The 22,161-nt window shown below is 46.5% G+C and overlaps 1 protein-coding gene across 2 annotated transcripts in view; it reads left to right on the top strand.

Annotated features, from left to right (window-relative positions):
- Positions 1–8,431, top strand: part of PTBP1 (polypyrimidine tract binding protein 1) — a 53,175-nt gene extending 44,744 nt beyond the window's left edge. For both annotated transcript variants that reach the window (XM_048830776.2, XM_048830778.2), the window contains 4 exons: positions 182–274; positions 742–958; positions 4,769–4,846; positions 5,312–8,431. In XM_048830776.2, the coding sequence (XP_048686733.1) occupies positions 182–274; positions 742–958; positions 4,769–4,846; positions 5,312–5,444 (521 nt within the window). In that variant the 3' untranslated portion in view covers positions 5,445–8,431. The remainder of the gene's footprint in view (positions 1–181; positions 275–741; positions 959–4,768; positions 4,847–5,311) is intronic.
- The last annotated feature ends 13,730 nt before the right edge of the window (positions 8,432–22,161 follow it).

The following is a 22,161-nucleotide window of genomic DNA, read 5'->3' on the forward strand; positions in this document are numbered from 1 at the left end:
ATTATTATTCTGCTGCATATAAGTTTCTCCCCCTAAGTAGAGCAGAATAAGTAAACTTGGTTGGAATGAGATCCATCTGGTTGTGGATGATTTTGGTGTTGAATTGATTTGTTATAAAGTTGGATGAGACTTTTCTTTTCCTGCCTAAAGACTTTTTTCCTTGTCTCCTCACTTTCTGAAGGAGTCTATGGTGATGTGCAAAGGGTGAAGATCTTATTTAATAAGAAGGAGAATGCCTTAGTTCAAATGGCTGATGGAAACCAGGCCCAGCTTGGTAAGCATGCTCTGTTGCATCACTGTGGTAGCATAGCAGTCTTTCATAGCACTGCTGCTTGTTTAAAGGTTTAACATCCAACTAAGGATCATATTGTTAGTCAATTGGCAGTCAAGTTAGCAATAAATTCCTCCTCTATGGAAGAGTGATAATCAGTACTAATGTTACTCTTCAAAAGGTGCAGAATAAGTGTCCATTCGCTGAATTGCTTTCCTCTGTAGTAGGCTGGGGTTTGGTGTTACACTCAAGTAGATATTCTTATGCTAGACAGTATGCTAATTGTAAAATGAGAGAGGGCAAAGAATATAAAAAGGAGCAGAATAAACAGTAATACTGATAGGTGTCTTGGTGTTTGGACAGTCTGTATAGGGAAGTGGATTTGATTGGAATTTTAGGTTTGGATTAAACATCTGCCTGAACTAGCCTTTCAACTTCTGTTCCCTTACGCTATATTTTAATTGTTGTAGCAATGAGTCACTTAAATGGTCAGAAGCTTCATGGGAAACCCATCCGTATCACCCTGTCTAAGCATCAGACAGTACAGCTTCCCCGTGAGGGACAGGAAGACCAAGGATTGACTAAAGACTATGGAAACTCTCCTCTACATCGTTTCAAGAAACCAGGCTCCAAAAACTTCCAAAATATCTTCCCACCTTCTGCTACCCTTCACCTCTCCAATATCCCGTAAGTACCCATGTAAGGAATGTATGTATGCTCTGAAAAAGGGACACACTTCACAAGTGGAGAGGATATTGGGTACCAGGTTCTGTGGAGCATTAATTTAAGATCTTCATTCTCTAGGTATAGCTGAGTTTGGCCGCATTCATCTTAAACTGGGGGCTGTCAGTGCACATGCAAGAGCTAACTTGCATTATGTCAACTCATCTAGATTTCCCCACAGCAGTTCTAGTTCTAAGGTCCATTTCTTCCAGAAACCTGAAGACACCAGCTGTCTAAGTTGGTCCCATTAGTCATCGGTCCTTGAGTAGGTTTGTGCTTCTATGGTTGTTCACTTAGAAAATCATTTTATATTGGTGGCACTTCTTCGAGTGATTTGCACATGTCCATTCTCCTTCAGGTGTGTGTGTCCAGTGAACTTGAGTCAGATTTTTCCCCTAGTAGTACCCTTGGAGTGGCACATGTGTCCGCTTCTGCCTCGCATTGCTGCTTGGTGATATAAAAGACAGAACTGCCCCCGACCCCCTCTCAGTTCCTTCTTACCACATGTGACAGTTGTTGGAGCATTCTACCTTCTGTTTCCCTCTTTTTTTAGCATTTCTATTGTATATTATTGATACTCGTTAATAGTTGATAGTTTATAGTCATACTGTAGTTCTGTACTAGTAGGTTTCCTTTTTGTACTAGTGTACTTAGTGTACACTCCTGGTTCTTGCCCTTTCAAGGTACCAACACACATGCCATGGTATGCTTTGGTCCCCAGGCTTCAAATCTTGAAAGATGCAAGAGGCTGATGCCTGAAATGTCTAGGAGAAGCACACACCAGGGCAGGTGCCACATCTGCATCTTATACTTCCTTTCCCTTTTGGGGTGGGGTGGTGCCTATGTTTCAGTTAGGAGTACTCCTCCAGTCATGGCAGGGTCTCGGTGCCAGTCTCCTTCTCCAATATTGAAAAATGAGGACTGGAAGATTGCACCCTGGTATTGGGCATCCAGGAAATGAAGGTCCCCAGCACCAGAGTCCAGTGAACAAGCTGGAAAGGAGGGTAGTGTGTGCTTGGTGCTGAGACGCTGGTGCATATATCAGTGCACCTCCGGCAGGGTCTTCAACTCCAGCACGGGTACTGATGCCATGGAGACCAATCTCTAAGGGAGCACCTTCCAGTTGAGTGGTGCTATAGTCTGTCTCTTTGCTGCTGCAGCAGCAAGAGAATCTCCCAGTGCCATCAATGTCTGAGACACCTACTATGGCACCCAGTCTAAGTCTCTTGGCACTGGCTTTGCCAGCAGTTCAAGAATCCTCTTGCATGGTGCCAGCAGACACTCGTAGATCTGCCAGCCCCTTGGGTTCAGTGCCAAGTACCATGAGCACCTCTGGCCACTCTGGTACATCTTGTACGGTGCTGTTGAATGGCAAGCAACCTATGATTTCCTTAATGCCATCCTCTCCAGACTGCCAGCACAACTCCTTGCTCAGATGACTCCAGTTCATAGTTCAAGTTGGAAGATGAATCTTGTGTCACAGCTGCATTGCATAAGCCATCACTCTCCCAAGGGTTTTCACCCCTGGTATCCAGCAGAACCTCTCCATTAGTCTGCTTGTAGAAAGCTGTGGTTGGGAAGAAATTGGGCTCTGACACCATATTAGTGGCCACATTGGAACCCATGGGAGTTTCCTCATGCCTCCAGATCCTCTGCACATCCTCCAGTTGATATCACTAATCTCTGCAGCAAGAGCTGCAGGAAGTCCACTCCCAAGCTCGGTACCAAACATGGGCAGTCTGCTTTAGCCATTCTTGGGTTCTGCCTCATCCGTCTGAGGAGGCAGTAGCAGGTAGTATTTTCTCTCTTCCCCCCCCCTTTTCCCTCCCCCACTGTTACGGGGCTCATCAGGACCTCTTAAAGAGGGTGACTTCCTCCCTAGATGTACAGTTGAAAGTAGTTCAGGAGGGCTCAGATTAGTTCATGTCTTTGGATCTATGGGGCCTTCTCAGGTGGCACTCCCCATAAATGATATTATTTAGGTGCCCAAGTAGCAAATGCCATGTTCCCTGCCTCCTACAGCTAAAAGGACTGAGTGGAGGTATCAGGGTGCAGCTTGCTGCTAGCTCTGCTTTATAACCTCTTGGTAGTCTCTTACTTTTCTCCGAACCCATGTCACTAAGGTTTTTGAAGAGTCTGGAGTGATTATATCCCCAACTAAAAGAACGAGGAGGACTTGTGGCACCTTAGAGACTAACAAATTTATTTGAGCATAAGCTTTCATGGGCTAAAACCCTCTTCATTGGATGCATGCAGAGGAAAATACAGTGATCAGTTAAGGTGAGCTATTAGCAGGAGGAGAAAAAACCCTTTTGTAGTGATGATCAGGATGGCCCATTTCCAGCAAAAAGAAAAGGAGTACTTGTGGCACCTTAGAGACTAACCAATTTATTTGTCTCTAAGGTGCCACAAGTACTCCTTTTCTTTTTGTGAATACAGACTAACACGGCTGTTACTCTGAAACCTGTCATTTCCAGCAGTTACTCACACCTTGTCAACTGTTGGAAATGGGCCATCCTGATTATCACTACAAAAGGCTTTTTTTTCCTGCTAATAGCCCACCTTAACTGATCACTCTCCTTATAGTGGGCATGGCAACACCCATTGTTTTCATGGGGTGTGTGTGTGTATCTTCTGTGACAAAGCTCTGTCCTTGCCTCTGTGGGTCCCGCGTTTCCTGGTGGATTTCGCTAGCCACAGAGGCTCACTGTGACCCTCCACGTAACCCTTCTCTCTAGAGACAAGGGTCACAGTCTGCTGAGCCATTTTCATCATAAGCCAGCGAGGGAGGTGAGGAGAAGTTATCCTTCCTTGCACAGTTTCTGTTGTCTCCCAGTCTCAGTGATTAATCAGAGGGCGGGGGGGAGCCTGGGCCCACTCTCTACTCTGGGCTCCAGCCCAGGGACCCTAATAGTATCAGCTATGGTAGCTGACCTTTTAGAAACATGACATGTACAATTCCCTGGGCTACTTCCCCCACAGCAGCCCTCACTTCCTCAAGCTCCAATTCACCCTTACCTCAGGGCCTCTTTCCTTGTGCCTGATATGGTGTGTGCTGCTCAGTCTCTCCAACAGTGCAACTTCCTCCCACAGCTCCTGACATACACACCCACCTGACTGACTGGGAGGCTTTTAACTAGTTTCAGCCAGCCCCTGATTGGCTTCAGGTGTCCCAATCAACCTAGCATTCTCCCTGCCTTCTGGAAAGTTCTTAATTGGCCGCAGGTGTCTTAATTGACCTGGAGCAGCTGCCATTTCACTTATCCTGGTACCAGGGATTTGTGGAGCCTGGAGCTCATATATCTATCTCCCACCACTTTTCTATAGCCATCTGGCCTTGCCCCGTCACACTTGCTACTGTATCTTCCACTGCATGCATCCAGGGAAGTGGTTTTTAGCCCACAAAAGCTTATGCTCAAATACATTTGTTAGTCTCTAAGGTGCCACAAGTACTCATTCTTTTTGCTGATACAGACTAACACGGCTACCTCTCTGAAACCTATCCTCAATCTAAATTCCAGTAATGTTACCAGAATGCTTCTCATAGTACAAAGTAATAACTCACTCACTGAGAAGTAAGGGAATTGCGATCTTCCATGTGTAGCAAGAAGAAATGCTTATCCATCATTCTACAGTCTGACATCTTGGATGCCAGTGCAAGGACGACAGTAGAAAAGAGTTTAGAAAAGGAACTCGTAAAATGTATAGTTAAGGCATAAATTCCTAGTTCATGCCAGCTGACTAGAAAACTGACTAATTTCTTGACTTTTTTAGACCTTCGATAACTGAAGAAGACCTTAAGATGCTGTTCTCAAGCAATGGTGGGATGGTGAAGGGATTCAAATTCTTCCAGTAAGTCTAAGATTTTAAAACTGTCCTCTTGGGAGAAAACTGGTAAAGCTAAATGAAATCTACCAGTGAGTTCTCCACAAATTTGAAGGTGCTAAAGGCGCTGGGTAGTGACGGTCTCAGAGCAGAAATTTAGCTTGGCTGAATTATTGGTTGTATGGAACGGTCATTCCTTGATGATATATCTGGTTTAGAGAATGGGGGCAAGGATAATAAGTGCACATAGAGTGCTGGAGATGAAATTTAGTCTAAGATGACTGCGTTGGTGGCTTGGATGCATGTTTTCATCGTAGAGACTACTCAGTCCTGTGGGAGCAAAGGAATAAATCTTTTAATGAGCAGTTTTGCCTGCTGAGATGTCTGTTTGGCCTTCAGCATCAGACAAGAAAACTTCTATTGAGTCAGCAAGAGCGAGGCTACACAGACAGTACCAAACGTGTCCTATAACTAACTGACTTTTCTTGGCAGGAAGGACCGTAAAATGGCTCTAATCCAGATGGGCTCTGTGGAAGAAGCCATTCAGTCACTCATCGAGCTCCATAATCATGACCTTGGTGAGAATCACCACCTGCGTGTGTCCTTCTCAAAGTCTACCATTTAAAGCTTTGGAAGGCATGAGACAGAATGGACCTGACTAAAACCTCATGGGTTCAGCCCTGACCTTAAAGGGCTGAATGCTAGGAGACAACTTCCATCATTCCAGAAAAAAAAAAGCCACTTTAAAAATGCAGCTGAAGTGACCTTAAAGACCAGAGATTTTATTTTTTTAAAGAGAAATCAGTTTACCGGTTTTTAAAAAAATTAAATCTAATTCATATTGCTAACCTTGCGGTGATGGGATAACAATCTTGATGGCTGTTCAAACAAAAAAAATCACAAGTTAAAGTTTACACTTTGGAAACTGCTCTGGGAATTTTCCTCTTCCTCCCTCTGTCTCTCCCCCCACCCCCCATTAAAAACAAAAACAAATGGATCCTAACAAGCTTATCAGGTTTCACACTGATGCCTTTTTTATTTTCTTTACCCAATCAAGCCTTGGAAGACCCAGAAACCACTGTGTGAATTCACATTAGCGCCTTTGACTCAGGATCTTGCAAAGTACATGGTGTGCAGGAGATCCTAACCCACCCAGTGCAAAGGGTTTTAGGGTAATATTTTCTAAGCTGCGCATCTGCTATCCTGTGCCTTAAATTCTGTTTATTTGGGAAAGAACATCATCTGAACTGTAAGGATTAGATTGGGGGAGTTGAGGAGAACAAGTGAGTTCTGGTTGTTGGATCAACTCGTAATGAAGGACAAGTAAAGCTGGCAGAGTGGATAAAGAAAATATTTGGCTTTAATTCCTTAGGCAATTGATTGTCCCACTGTCCATGAACTGTCTAATAATCTGCATAGTATCATGTATCTTCTTGCTACTTTTCTAGTCCGCATGTGGTTTTATCTCCGTCTGTATACTCTTCTAGGTGGGAGTTAATTAAAATGCTTGGTTTATTTCATTCAAACTAAGCAGAAAGGTCTGCATGGGGAAACATTCCTATGGTCTCATTATATTCCAGTGTTGGTAGCAAGCTGACAGGCTCTCTTCACAAGAGCCTTGATCAAGCTATAAAATTAACCACTGTTGGACACTTGTGAAGAAAAGAAATGAGTATGAGCTTGTCTGAATTGTACATATATCTAAACACTTGACTAGGATTTGAAGAATTATTGGATATCCCATGGTTAGAAAGGTGTTCATCTGAGTCACCTTCATGCCCCTAATTTGGCAATTAACAAGACCAGTGTAGCTCCGCCATCATTCTTGTAGCATGTCTTCAGCGTTTGAGCTTTTGTTTTAATCCTTGTATTATACTTTTTGATGCAGTTGCTGTCATCTGTGCCTAGCAATATTTCCAGTTGACCAAATATTCTAATCTCTTTATATGCAAAAGAAATAGTTTAACTTTTTTATAGATCAATAAGATGATATAAACGTAATCTAAATTTACTCCTTTTGTTGGTATTACCCTTGTATACTGTACTTATTTTATTCTTTTTTTGTAATTGAAACTGTAGGGCAGGAATTTAGTTTCAGGCTGAGGTCATGACTGAGGATGAGTAATGTAATGAAACTGATAAAACATGTTAAGCTAAGCAGAGCTTTTTTAAAAGGCAAAAGGTGTTCAAAGTAGTGAGCACCAGAGACTTCTGATTTCGATTGAGTAAATGGACCAGGCTAAAGTTTTTACTTTTTTTTTTAAACCTATAAGCCCAGATCTTAAGTTATAGGAAGGAAATTTGTTAAAAGTAGAAGAATGCGGCAAGTTGGTTTTTTCCCAATGATAAAACCACTGTTAAACTGAAACACCATTCCTCTGGCTTACAACTCTTTCCCGTGCCGTTCTGCCTTCTATTTTGTATAATCCAATGTTGCCTTACATTTCCCTTTAACATGCAACCTGTTTGGATGCAAAAATAACAATAATCTTATACTTTTTCAGGGTTTTTCTGCAAATAGTGGACCAAAGTTTGTTTTTTAATTGTCTCTCTTTGTGTTGCAAGTTGTTTTCCTTGCCTAGCATGGAAGCTCCTGACTTGCCTGTCACTGAGGGGTTGGCAAAGTCTTAACCTTTCTTAGTTCCTCTCTGAGCTCTTGTGGTTGTGAACTATGCTGGAGAAGTGTGTGATGTCTGAATGAGAGTTCAGCTTGGGTTGCTGGCATGAGCTTGGTAGTACTGGCCTGCCTTATCTTCATCTTCTCCTTGCTTGTGGCTGAAAGGAGTTAGAAGCCATCTTAAATGAAACAATAGCGTTGCCCACAGTTTTGAGCTGAAAAAAGGGCTCAGCTAACAAGTAGATGCCGGCTCCAATTACCATAGATCCTTATAAGCTTGTTACAGAAAAGTCTTATGATCTCCTTATCTGAAAAGCTCCAGATTTCCTTGGCCAGCATCTTGCACTCAATAGAGCAAATTAACTGTCATTCTCGTAATTGCTATCAACCAGAGTTAATTTGCTTAATCTCCCTTCCCTCAAATCAAAAACAGTAAAACAATTTCCCTTGTAGCTAGGGGACACTGGCTGTTGAATGTGCACCCTTGAACATGCCACAAGCAGCATTCTGCCATGAAGAGAGATCCATGCGCAACCCAAGTGGAACAGCTGCAGTTTAATTTTTAAATGCATTCAATCAACCTCGCCCAAGAAACTGGGGAGAGGGTTATTGGAATTAAACCTATTTGCTGGCTGCTCACATGGATCGGTCAGCAAACAGACTATATATTTTGTAAGATGCAAGCAAATGAATTGAGGTGACCCCAGAACCCAGACAACTGTGGGTTTATCCTTTGCATCCCTATGTTTGCATGTAAAGAATGAGTAACAAAAGGGTGTAAATATTTATAATTTTTTTATACCTGTTGTAAGACATGAGGGGGCAGCAAAACCCAGTTTTTTATGGTGAACAGATGTATTGTATATTTTGATAACAGCTATTACAGGTTCAGTATTGTGGGAGGGTGACCACACACAACATCAAAATTCCATTGCCTCTTTCAAAGAATGTTTGTAATGCAAAAAGAATTGAAATTAAAACTATTTTATAACAAACTTTGTACCTTTCTGTAGATCTATTATTTACTGTTCAGATTGTAGAAAGCAGTTATTGGCCAGTCTGTACTTGTGCTTTCAATAAATTTCTTCTGTATTCTTTGCTTCTGATTTTCCTATCTTTTTATTGTGCTTTTTTTGTTTTTGCTTTTGATTTTTCCTTCTAATGTAATTTCAGCTGCCTCATTTTATATAACTTTGACTTTCGCATACCTCTGGGCTGGTGGAGTGTTTACATTCGCATCTTTGGCTACACTGAGTCAAGGGTGATGAGAGCCAGATTAAGAGCCAGAAAGGGAAAATATAGCACATTTAAGTAATCCACTCCAAACTCTTCACACTCCAGTCCTTCCATGTTTGAATGGGTGAAGTTCAGAGGTATGAGGTTACAGGGTCCTTAACTGATGCTCTGCCTTTGTCACATTCCAACACTTTTTACTTCATGTTCCTAAACTTTCCATATACTCTAGCTAATATCCATGGAATAACCTAACCTTCAAGTTAAACATAATAGCCTTTGCAGTATTCTGCTCTAGAGATGTCTGTAAACTTTTTGGTTAGCTTGATATTAAAGCAGTGAGTGATTCACTGCTTATGTTCTTGTCTCTAACCAAGCGAGACTCCTGTTCCAGTCACACCAGTATAGCACATTTCAGAGGTAATATGAGAGATGCTCTTGATCGTTGCATGTGATTTCAGTGTGCACTTGCACAGACAGACACAATTCTGGGTCTCTGAGTTGGTGATTATGATGATGACAGATAAGAATTTGTTTCTTGAACAACTCAGTGAATTAACAGTTCCGGCTTACTAAAGGTAAACATTAACCAGTTCATCTGGAAGCTTAAGGATGTAAAGTGTAAACCCAACAAAAGAGATGTTTTTCATCTCATTAAAAATATCTGTTAGTGAATTTCACAAGGGAAGCTGTGGTAATCTAAACACTTAAAACTAGACTACTCAACAAAGCTGTGTTGATATATCATGGGCAAAATGGGTATTCTCATTTCTATGAAGGTGTGGAAGGATGGCTGCTCCGTTAAGACATCTCGCCTAAGTTCTTTGACAATAAACTTTCATCCCTGGACTCTCAGTACAGTGACTGAGAAATGCTTGAGAAAAACACGCACTGTCATTTTTATTCATAGGTTGTGCTGTAAATGGCCAGAGACTTGTCACTGCAGTAGTTTGTCCATAACAGGAAGGCAGGCTTGGTGCAGGCCAATGGGTTGCATTGTTGTGCACTGGACCCTAGTAAGTGATGATTGAAAACACAGTTGCGTTTGACTAGTCGTTCCCCAGGGGCAGGAAGCATGGTGGTAGAAAAGCTCATTGAACTAGGTTCAAAATACGTATTTGGGTCTCTGCATTTTTTTAACCTTTTTTAGTGGAGGGTTAATGCACATTTACATCACTCTGCCTGTGTCTGTTCTGTAGACAGATCAGTAAGACCAGCCTCCAGTGTTGCCAAGCTGATATTTTTCTAATTTTTCATTTTTCTAATAGAAGGAAAAGATTATTTTTCCCCCCTAAGGTGTCATGAGATTTGCAGTAGCCTCTTTTCCCTCACCTGTGCTCATGCTGCATTGGAAATGTAATGCAAGCCATAAGCAGCATCACCCACAAGAGCCAGTGAGCTAATCATTATTCATGGAAGTAGTGTGCAAGAGAAGTTCCTTTTGATGAGGGGGTTACTAGGGCTGTAGCCCAGTGCCAAATGTCAAAAGATTTAGTTAACTAAAAAGGATAGTTTTGTCTGACTCTAGGCAGAGTAGATCCTCTATCCTTGCCCTTAATTACTGTCAGGAAGTCCATTATGAACTGACCCTCCCTGTAGAAGAGGAAAGTGCTCCTGAATAGCAAATGGAGCACAGTAACTGTGCCCAGGTAATTCCCATATGATCTTGACCCATGCTGAATAAATTGCTTTTTAGGTACAAAGACATACGTTTGGCCCTTGGACAACACTTGTGCCGCCTTATTGGGATCCTGGAAGTGGGTGGGCAAAGCCTGCCCACTGCTAAAGGATCCCCCCCAGCCTAAGAGGGGGCTCCACAGGACCTGGAAAACCAAATAATTACGGGGGACAACCAATGAACAACAGGGACAGGAGTGCAGTCAAAGGGTCAGACGAAGGGAACCAGACAGGGACACCAAGCAGAGAACCCCGGACAGCGCCCACTGCTCCTCGAAGGCATCAGTGGACACTGCCCAGAGGAACTCTGCCCGGAGGCGTGAACGGATGGAGGATCAGAAATAGGCCCCACAGTCACAGGAGACTCCACTGGCCAACTTCCTCACCCTGGTTTTATAGATGGCCACTTTAGCCAGGGCCAGGAGGAGGTTGGCCAGGAGGTCCTGTGACTTAGTGGGGCCATGGATAGGGAGTGCATAGATAAGGAGGTGAGGGGAAAAGTGCAACCAAAATCTTAACAAAATATTTGTGAGGATCTGGAATAGGGGCTGCAGCCTGGGACACTCCAGGTATACATGCGCCAGGGTTTCCCTCATGCTGCAAAAGGGGCAGGTGTCCAGGATTAGGGTGAACCATGCTAAGTACATGCCCGTGCTCATGGCTCCGTGAAAGAGCCACCAACTGATATCCCCGGCAGGCCTCAAGACCAGGGTGGAATATAGGCCGGCCCACCAGGGCTCCTCACCCTCTAGAGGTGGCAGGAGGTCCCGCCACTTTGTGTTGGGGCAGGACGCGAGGGTGAGGATGTGAAGGGTGTGAAGCACGAGCGTGTATAGATGCTTTCTTGGCGTGGTCCAGAAATGAACTGGCTGCAGCTCATGTAGCTGGCTCACAGTGAAGAGGCAGGGGGGTTGGTCAGCTCCACAGGGCAGGGGCACAATGAAAAGGTCCAGAGGGCCTTGGGTGGGGGGTGGGCGCAGCACGCCCTCTTAGGACCTGGTTGAGGTAAACCCGAACGGCAAAGTGGCTCTCACCTCCTGAAGTACACACGGGGGAGTACGAGGTCTGGAGATCCCCATGCGCTGAGCGAGCATCAGGGGATCCAGCCAGTCTCCCCAGTCATAATCCAGGAGGTCTCAGACCCTGGTGACTTCTGCCAGGACCAACCTCTGGCGCAGCAGGTACATATAAGCCCCACGGGGTCCTGCTGTGTCTTGAAAAGTTGTTTCCTTTCCCATTTAGCTCTCTAACTGGAAGGAAGAAGTTGGTCAGTATTCCTGGAGGGCCCTTCTGCTGTGCTGTAATCCCACCAGCCACATTCTGCTATGGCTTGTTGGTCTGAGGTCTCTGGTGTTCGGGGATCTCCCCCCTTCAGAAAAGGTGCCTGAAAGGGAAATATCGAGCTTCCTCGAGCAGACTGAGATCGCCTAGGAGGGGAGGAATCGGGGCTCATCCTGCATTCCTGTCCCTCTCAGCATTGGACAGTAATGAATTGCTAATTATCAGCTGTCTGGTGCAGTAATTATGCCTTCCCAGATCTGCCACTCTGGGCAAAGCAAATATCGATTGAAGGGACAGGCAGGAGCATACAGTTGGGACCATATCTCCATGGAGACGGCTGCGGCTGTCCAAACGCATGGCTCCTGAGCTCCCCTCAGCCATCCCATCCCATCCCCACACACACACTTCCTGTCTCTCCCTGCATGTGCAGCTAAGCAGCCTGGCTCATTGCCATGGAAACTCCTTGGCTGGGGCCCAGGGCATGCACAGCTTCACAATGCAGAGAGCTGGGTGAGGAGGATTCTTTAAAGGGCCCTTGGCTGATGTTTATCTAGCTTGTAGCTGTTACCTGGCACCAGCTTGAGGGGTGTTATCTTCAAACTAGCTTGCTGAGGCATGCTGATCTGCTGGAGGGTAGGAGAGGCCAAGGGGACAATGCATTTGCTTGAGAACAGATGTGCATTCTGGTCTGGGCATAAACCCATGTGTATATATGATGGAAGTTTCTATTCCAGGTTTGTCTAAGCACTAGAATTAGCTCTTTTTCCTATTCACATGCTTGTAATTGGACCGTCACTCCCTCTGTACCAATGTGCAATAAGTTCCACTTGTCTCTTGAGACTTTTAGATTGCTCAGAGTCAGAGTGCTAAGGCCCCTGCACCTGCCAGTTGAGACTCCAACACAAATATGCTGCCCAGGTGAAGTATAAGACCAGGTGCGCCTAAGGCGGTGAGAGATGAGGGAAAGTGTGTAAGAGTTGTCATACACGTGTGGTTTGTGCTAAAGCTTTGCTGTAACCAGTTGCGCAAGCCAAGAGGTGCAATCTGCTCTGACCTCCTTGTGGTGGGCAGCTCTCTCCCTGCAGTCTGAATAAACTTCACAATCCAGCACTAGTGAGAGAAACTCAGCTTCCCAAAGCGTCTATGTATGTCTAGCCTACAGTAAGGAAACTGCAAACTTCAACCAATCAACAGGGCAGTAAATGGTGTCCTCAGCCTCCTTCGAGCAGGTCTATCTGATCCAATGTTTGAAACATTGGCACCTATTCTACATTAGCACTTCCAATGTTGCTAATGCCAGTGCAGTCGAACCCATGTTTGCAAAGACAAAATGCCCCACGGTCAGCTTGTTGCCAAGGCCTTGCTTGTGAAACTTTGAAGATGGAAAAGTGGTATGTATCGTTGTCTTAACACACCGATGTGGAGTGTAACGGCTATGGAGGCACCTAGGCGGCTGCTAGTGCAGCCTCTCACAGCAAGATTTCTTCCCACCAGCGTCGATTGCAGACTGCGATATCGACAAAAGGATAAACCTGTCTGCATCAATAACTTTCGTGAGGCACTGAGCTCTGTCTTCAGAAGCGGTTAAATGCAGATGTGCCTAAAGCACTGCTGTATGGCTTACAAGCCCCTTGACCCAGGAATGAGCATGTTTCTCAGCAGGCTCTCTGCTGTTCACAAAACTCTTCGCAGCACCAGCGAGAAGAAACCTAAGCGCTTGAGGGGAAGTGTAACCTTTCCTTTCCGCCATAGTGCCCCGGGTGGACTTGGAAAGGCCTGAGCAGTGTGCTGTGCTGAGGTTAGACTATCTTACAGCATTTCATCCTTCTAAGAGATCCACAAGGTGACGTCAATGATTTAAACCCCCCCCCCCATTTCTAAATGCGTAGAAGTGGTGCTGGATTATCTGTTACTGTTAGTCTTCCACCTCTGCCTTTCCTGCCACAAGCCCCTTATCTCTTGGTTCAGTCTTTGATTGGGTTGTCTTTTGGCCCTGTAGTCTCTCCTTTCCTGCTGGTTTTAAAGAACTAAGGATGCTAATTGATAGCATAGGCTAGATTTCCAGTGTTAACCTTTCAGTACAGGCTTATTATTGTGCAGGCTATAAAAATCTTCTGATAGTGAGGTCAGAAAACTTTTTAAAAATGATTATATTCCAATGTATTTGCCAGATTAGTTCAAAAATGATACTTTCCTCCATGACCCTTCCAACAGTCTTATTGAATTCTATACCGGGAGTTGAACTGGATCAGTAAGTCTCTTCCATCTCAATGTCTATGATTTTAGGATGCAGGATTCTAAACAGCTGGATTGTTCTTAATCCACTGTTCTTTGAGACCTAAAAAAAATCCACATCTTACGTACACCAGGGATCTTTAAGAAACTGCTTTTAAAAAAGACCTGCTCCTGCCTGGCTTGGCAGGAGCAATTGACCATTCCTGGGTTGACAACTGTGAAGCTGGGCCCCTGAGGAAGGGGAGTTAACAAAAACGCATGTTGATTTCAAATATCAGAAATGGAGGAGAGGAAAGTGTGTGTGTGTGTGGTGCAGAACTGTCCAAACATGCCGGTGTAGTCGTTGTGTAGTGATATGTTGAGTGCTGGGGGCTGTGCAGGTGGGTAGTGTTCTGCTAGGTGTTTGTACTGAGCTGCACCACGCAAACTGGGTGGGGAGCAATAGGGACTGACAGCCCCACAGTAGCAATATTGTGGGGTCTGCCCCTGCTGTATGTCCACTGTACCTAGGGAGCGTGTGAGATGAGGTAGACGGGACCCCTCAGCTGGAGGAGTGGGGGTGCCGGGAGGTAGAGGCTGGAGCTGGGCTGGGTGGAGCCACGTAACCAGGGATGGAGGGAGGGCTGTTTCCCTTACAGAACAGGGGCTGCTGCCCATTGTACAGAAGTGGGCTCCTCAGTGCACTTTCCCAGCCCCGAACCTGTCACCCCATTCAAGGTGAGCTGCTGCCGCCTTGTGACTCCAAGTACTGAGGCTGGCTTCTAAGTTCCATATCGCGTCACCTGAGCACCAAGGCACATGTGTTCAGGGCTAGTTCAGAGTGGCTGTAAAACCTGCAGCTGCAGGGAGCCCTGAAATGAAGCATACACCTACATCCATGTAGGAAGTTGCTGCAGAGCAGGAGCTCCCCCTCCGCTCCCTTTCCTGCAGAGGCTGAATCCTGGCCTTTGCACGATTGGGAGCCAGGAGGGACATAGGGAACTCCCTCCTGTCTCTGTTGGGGAATAGGTTTGCTGTATTGCCAACCTGGAGCATTCAAAAATCAGGAATCAGGCCCCCAAAAATCATGATTAATTATTATTGGTTATTAATCATGAGATTGTTAATTGTTTTTTTCTTTGGTTTCTGAGCCTTTCATGTGCCCTAATTCACATTTTCAAGCTTTTTCTGTAACCCTGAGAGCTAGAAACACACTTCCTTAATGAAAGCTGAGATCCTCCTGCAAATTTCTTGATTCCAGGAGCTGGGCCTTTAAGAAACACACCAAAAGTCACAAGATTCATGACAGTTGGCAATGCTGGAGTGGCCAGTTGGCAATGCTGGATAAAAGCCTGCCTACAAACTAAGGAAATCTCACTTGCTGGAATTTAAACCCCTTTCCAGCTGGGTCAGCCCCAATGTGGCTTGCCCAGCACTGGAGGGCCAGTATCCAAGGGTCCAGAGCTACTGAAGGAGCAAGAGGGCTCATGGATCTGAAGCTGCTGGCTGCCCAGGTAAAGTCTCCACCCTTCTAGTCAATATCCTGGCTCATGTTCAGCAGTAAGCGAGATACAATTAGCAGCAATGCTGAATTTAAATTGAAGGTAAAAAGTCAAGCCATTGACGTAGTTCAGCCGCACCCACTGAAATATACTGATGTTATTTATGGCACAGTCAAATTACAAGAAACAATTGTGTACAACAAAAGACCTGAGTAGTAGCAATGGTTGTTTCATTGTTCCTTTTACAAGAAACCGGAGATGCTCAAAATCAAACATTTTAGGCTTCCTTAAGCAACTGTCATAAATATAAAGGGAAGGGTAAACACCTTTAAATCCCTCCTGGCCAGAGGAAAAACCCTTTCACCTGTAAAGGCTTAAAAAGCTAGGATAACCTCGCTGGCATCTGACCAAAATGACCAATGAGGAGACAAGATACTTTCAAAGCTGGAGCGGGGGAGAAACAAAGGGTCTCTCTCTCTGTCTGTGTGTTGCCTTTGCCGGGACCAGAGCAGGAATGCAGGTCAGAACTCCTGTAAAGCAACCTAGTTAAGTATGCATTAGATTCTGTTTTGTTTAAATGGTTGATAAAATAAGTTGTGCTGAATGGAATGTATATTCCTATTTTTGTGTCTTTTTGTAACTTAAGGTTTTGCCTGGAGGGATTCTCTGTTTTGAATCTGAATACCCTGTAAGGTATGTACCATCCTGATTTTACAGAGGTGATTATTTTTCTTCTCTTAAAATTCTTCGTTTAAGAACCTGATTGCTTTTTCATTGTTCTTAAGATCCAAGGGTTTGGGTCTGCATTCACCTATGCAAATTGGTGAGGATTTTTATCAAGCCTTTCCCAGGAAAGGGGGTGTGTAGGGTTTAGGAGGATTTTTTGGGGGGGAAAGACGTTTCCAAGCAGGCTCTTTCCATGTTATATATTTGTTATATATCTGCTTGGTGGTGGCAGCAAATAAAGTCCGGGGGCAAAAGGTAAAATAGTTTGTACCTTGGGGAAGTTTTAACCTAAGCTGGTAAAAATAAGCTTAGGGGGCTTTTCCTGCAGGTCCCCACATCTCCACCCTAGAGTTCAGAGTGGGGAAGGAACCTTGACAGCATCTATTTTACAATAATCTGGAAATGCTTAAGGTAAGCCTATTAAGGCTCAAAATAATTGGATACTAAAAGAAATTTGCAAATGGGACTTCAAACGTCAATTTTTAAAGAAGGTGTGGACCAATGATGCTTGAGAATTACTGGACTGTATGTGCAATAGCCTTGACTCTGTGCGGGAAAACAAAACCCTTTAAAAGTTCTCTCGAGGAACGAAGAACAGGAGTACTTGTGGCACCTTAGAGACTAACAAATTTATTTGAGAATAAGCTTTCGTGAGCTACAACTCACTTCATCGGATGCATTCAGTGGCTGAATGCATCCGATGAAGTGAGCTGTAGCTCACGAAAGCTTATGCTCAAATAAATTTTAGTCTCTAAGGTGCCACAAGTTCTCCAGGAACAGTCTCCATGATTTGAGAAAGGAATTAATAGGGTTGTTCTACTGTAGAATCTTAAAGGCAGGGGGACAGGAAGGGGGTTGGAGAAAGCTGTGGGAGATCCAGATGACTATCTCCTTTCACCCATTCCCGTGGAATGCTGTAATGTAGCTATGAGCTGTCTGGATTTTGAGTTTAAGCACTGGAGAGAGAGAGACATGCGAGGGGATGGGCCTCATCCCTTGGGCTCCTTTGAAAATCGCAGCTGGCAACAGTAGGGTCTGACAGTAGGATTCAGGTGACAGGAACCTCCCTGGTGAACTTCTGAACAGACCCAACAGCAGAGCAACTGCAGCCATTGTGTATAGGGCAGAATGCACCCAGCTGGATCTGGAGTATTGCACTGGGAGCAGGGACCTCAGTTCTGTTCCTGGCTCTGTCACTGACCTGCTGTGTCACCTGGGGGAAATCACCTTGCTCTGTGCCTCTTTCCCCACCCATCCTTGATCTGTCTTTCGATTATGAGCGTTTCACGGCTGTGATTGTCACTATGGGTATGTCGGCCGTGCAATCAGAGGGGTGAATGCAGCATTTATGGACAAAGGCAAGCCAGCTTTGATCTTGCGACTTCAAACAACTAACAATAGGACCAAAGCCATGGCCCAGGCTAGCTGCTCCAGGGTCATGGACAGGATTGTACAGTTGGAACTTTGCTGCTATTGTTCGTACTAGCTAGATCAAAGCGATTTTGGGTGTGTATACATGTATGGTGCTTCAGTCACACCTCTGATTGGAGTGTAGACATACCCTTTGGACAACTCCTAGCACAGCAGTGGCCTGATTTCTGCTGGACGCTACCATATTACCAATAGAAGCCCAGGGGAGACCTGTTTTCCTTTCCAGTACAGACAGGGCCCTTTTTCTTTTTAAAAACAGGCTGAAAAACAACCCCCTGCCACAAGCAGACTTCAACTAATTTATACCTCGTTAATTTTGCTGACCTCAGTAGATGTCTCTTCTTGCTTTAAACTAAATCAACAGAAGTGAGGTTTAAACCAATGGAAGCTCATCGGCATTGGGAGTTTCCAGCCATGTTACTTTTCTGGTATAGACCAGCCACTACCTACATAAGAGCGGCCAGACTGGGTCAGATCAAAGGTCAGTCTAGCCCAGTGTCCTGTCTTCTGACAGTGGCCAGTGCCAGGTGCCCCAGAGGGAATGAACAGAACAGGGAATCAGCAAGTGATCCATCCCCTGTTGCTAGTTGATCCACCCCCTACCTGGAAGGTAGCCTGGATAATCCATGCTCTATGCTGCCAAGGGCTTCATTTTGGTCATAACATGGTTTGTTGACACAGAGCTGGATTTTCCATTGTCCTACACCTTGTAATCATTTCTCACCAAGGTAAAGTGGGTGTAAATGCTGCTATCATCCTGGGCTGATTGCATTTTCTACCCACTTTGCCCTGCTGTAAGTGGGCGCATGAGGGTCAAGTTAAAGGAGAACTGGGACCTTTGTTTTACTGTTCCCTGTTCTCCACCCCAGCCCTGGCTGACTCTCCACCTGCTGTGTTGAAGTACAGCCGGAGTCTAGATTGAGCTCTCTGGTGGCAAGGGCTCTATTCCGCTTGCACCGGCAGGGCCTGTCACAAAGGGGTCTGGCTCTGGGGGCTGTAGCCACTAACCATAAGAATAAACTAGTGCAACATGGAGCAACCCAGTTAGGCTGCAACACCCTTTGAAATGCTTTAGGAAGCCACAGGGCAGGTGTGATTTGTCTGCAGTGTTCACAAAAATTTTGTGTCTACAAGAACAAACCAATTTGTTTCTTGACGTGAATCCTACTGGCGGGGGGGCTGTTAAAATATACTGGTTGCTTCCCAAAGTGAGACCTCCTGTGAGGAGTTTGCGGTCTTACTGCAGGTGTGTCCTAGCCAGCAAATGGAGCTGGGGGAAAGGTCATTACATCAGCAGTGGCATGTGGTTACGGGTGGGTTTATGGGCACTTTTTGATCATTTATTTGTACGATCATAGAATATTGGGGTTGGAAGGGACCTCAGCAGCTCATCTAGTCCTACCCCCTGTTCAAAGCAGGACCAATCCCCAACTAAATAAGACTTAGACAAGGCAAGAAGAGGGCCCCAGTGTGTATCTACAGAGTGAGATGGTCCTTGTTGGGTTGACTGTAGAATCTGTGGGGGCAAGACAGCTAAACGGTGGGAGGGGACACAAGCACAATGGGCAGACACAGGGACTTGGCCCAGGCCGTAGCTAGGAGTTGAGCCCGGAGGTCTCTCTCATCTCAGTCCAGCCAGCAACAGCTGTTCTAAAATGTTTGCCCTGATCCAGTCTATGGTGCTGATGGGGTCGAAAGCCGGTGGATTACACAGGTGCCAAAGCTCAGATGTGATTCCTGTCACACATGGGGAAGTCTGAGGGCTGTCTTCCCTACGCCTTTGCTCTTAGCGATTACCTGGGCAAAGTGGATATGAAATGCTCCCACCTCAGACTTCGCTACCCCCATAAGCAGGAACATTGGACATGGCTCAGGGCCCAGGCCCAAAGGAATCTGGCCCCTTCCATCCTTTTACACCCTCATTGTGGTCTCCTTCAATTCACTCTTGCTCTGTGATGCTCTTAAAGGGCTCTTGGCATTTCAGTTGAAACCATTTACTGAGCACAGAGCAAGTCCCTTGTGCCAGCTCCTTCACTCGGCTCTTTCCAGCCCTGTCCGCTCCAACCCCCTTGACAGCCGGAGCAGCGCTCCTCCGCTCGGGGTTAATAAGAACGTCCGGGTTGATCAATGCCCCGAGGAGGTTGTCTTCATTACCTTCCCTGCCTCAGCCAAAGGGGGCTAAAGAGAGGGGGAAGCATCCACGTTCACAGGTGAACTCTACTTTGAATAAATGGAGATCGATCCACTCCCCTGGCAGGGTGGAGCTCCTTGCAAGGGACCCTGTGTGTCTCGCAGCACTACATTAGAGCTACCCTAGGCAGGTTACAATCACATATTTGCTTGCAGTGTAGTGCCCTGAGTGTCCTACATCCCCAGGCCAGAACTGCCCACCGAGATCTCGTGTAGACCGCAGGCCAAAGCATGTCCTTAAAATAATTCCTGGGGTGGGGGGGGAGAATCTCCGGTCCACAGCTCTGGCTGGAGCAGCAATAGCAGGGAGCTCGGGCCAGGGGCAGAGCGGGTGGTTTATTGCATGACCTGCCCCTTCCCCTCAGCCAAGGGAAGGAGTCGGCTCTAGGTGGGACTGAAGGCAGAAGCTACATGTCCCCCGAGGACAAAGGGTAATGAGAATGTTGTGTATGATTCCCCAGCTTGGGTTGTGTGCTCGGAGTGCTATGTGGGTGTGATTTGGTGGTTGGAGCAGGGGCTGGGCATCAGGACTCCAGGTTCTGTTCCCAGCTCTGGGAAGGGAGTAGGGTCTAATGGTTAAAGCAGGAGGGAGGGGACTCCTGGTTCTCTTCCCAGCTCTGGGAGCAGAGTGGGGTCAGAGCAGGGGACTGGATGTCTGGACTCCTGGGTCTATTTCCAGGGCTGGTGGCAGCGTGGCATTTGTAGCTAGAGCAAGGAGCTGGGTGTCCGGATTCCTCCCTTTGACTCCTTGCTCTACCCGTCCCCTCCCTGGGTCTCAGTTTCCCCATCTGTAAAATGGGGATGTGAAGAATAGGCACCTGCCCCCGTGGTGGGTGAGTTGCCTCGCCTCGCTAAGAGGCCTCTGCAGAAGGGGGATTACTGTCACCCTGGCCCCCAAGGCATGACTCTGACCTGGCCCCCATGGCTATGCGGAGCATGACACTGACCCCGGCGCCCTGAGCAGCCCAGGGTGGGGTGGGGGGAGCGAGGAGGATACATGCAGCACGCTGAGGAGGGGGGGGAGGAATTAAAGCAGGGGATGGCTGTTGCTATGGAAACTGCGAGGTCGGAGAAGCATGAAGCAGTGTGTGAAACCATTAATCAGTTTAACCAGGGGTGAGAACCGTTCTGGGGAGGGGGAGGGAAGCAGCATCCCCTCCCCCTCCACCTACCCCACACACCCCGAGTCCATTCAAAACAAGTAGCCTCTGTGTGCGTCTCGCCCTCCCCGTCAGGAGGGATCCGGGGGTTGGGGGATTATGCCACTAACGCTCTGTGTAGCTGGAAGCTCCCAGCCCTGTGTGGTACCCCCCAAAGCACCCCACACCCACTTCCCCTCCCAGGCTTAGCAGGGGGTCTCCCCATCCCCAGCCGCTATTGTCAGTTTCACATGCTGCCGTGGGGCAGCTGCGGTGCGGGAGTCAGACCCTCTCCCTCTTCCAGGATGTTCACGGGCAGCTGCGTGACCTGGCCCGTTCGCTTAGGAAATGTTTCTTTTTCCATCGCCTTGGCCCTGACCTTTGACCAGGTGAAAGATGAAGACGTGGGAGCGGGGGGTTACTCCCCTCTTGTCCAGAGTTGTACCCGGAGTGGTGGGCGGGTGGTAGAATTGGGGTCAGGTTGGCAGTCAGGTGATCTGAGCTGTTGTATGATGGGAGACACCAGGGGCCTGATATTTCAGAAGCGCGGAGCCCCTCCCCCAGAGCTCCCGCTGGCTTCCCTGGGCCTTGCGCTGCTGAAAATCGGGCTGAGGCAGCACCCGGTGTAGATGCACCTTTGGGTGCCCACGTGGGAGCTGAGGTCCGGCTGTGAGACGTAGCTCCGCTCAGTGTTGCAAAGCTAAGCCTCATTTTCTGCAGTGATTTAGGCACTGAGTCCTATTGAAAGTCAGTGTCTAAATCACTTAGGCCTTGCAATGCTGACCAAAGCGATGCCTAAATACCTCTTAACAATCAGGGAGTGAGCTTCTTGCATCTACTAGCCTCGGGGCTCTCAAATTAGGCACCCAGATTCAGTGACTGCTTTTGAAATGTTCAACCTACATATCTATAGGCCAGAGAGCTTCCTGGCCACCTTGATATCTGATGTATTAGCTACACCTCTTCTCATCAGCAATTAAGTGATAAAGCCAAGAACTTGCTCTCCGCCACCTAATCAAACAAGTCCACCAAACAGGCACCTGCTATCCCAGCCATCCAGTCAATTCAGCCAACAGCTGAAGCATCGCATAACTATGCACCCCACTCCCTCGCCAAAAAACTCACCTAGCAACCAGCCAGCCAGCTCATACAGCAGGCAAGATCAAAGCCACGCGAGTTGGTGCCCACCCACGCCATCAGGCACCGCCCGCAGTCCTTGCACGGCTTCTCCAGTGCGGAGAGTCAGGGCTGTGATGGTTAATCCATATGTTTGCAAGCCTGAAGCTTTGGGGTATTTGTTGCTAAGCCAATTGGCAAGAGCAGCTTAGTATG

This window comes from Caretta caretta, chromosome 25 (genome assembly GCF_965140235.1).
Source record: "Caretta caretta isolate rCarCar2 chromosome 25, rCarCar1.hap1, whole genome shotgun sequence".
In the NCBI taxonomy this organism is placed as follows: Eukaryota; Metazoa; Chordata; order Testudines; family Cheloniidae; genus Caretta; species Caretta caretta.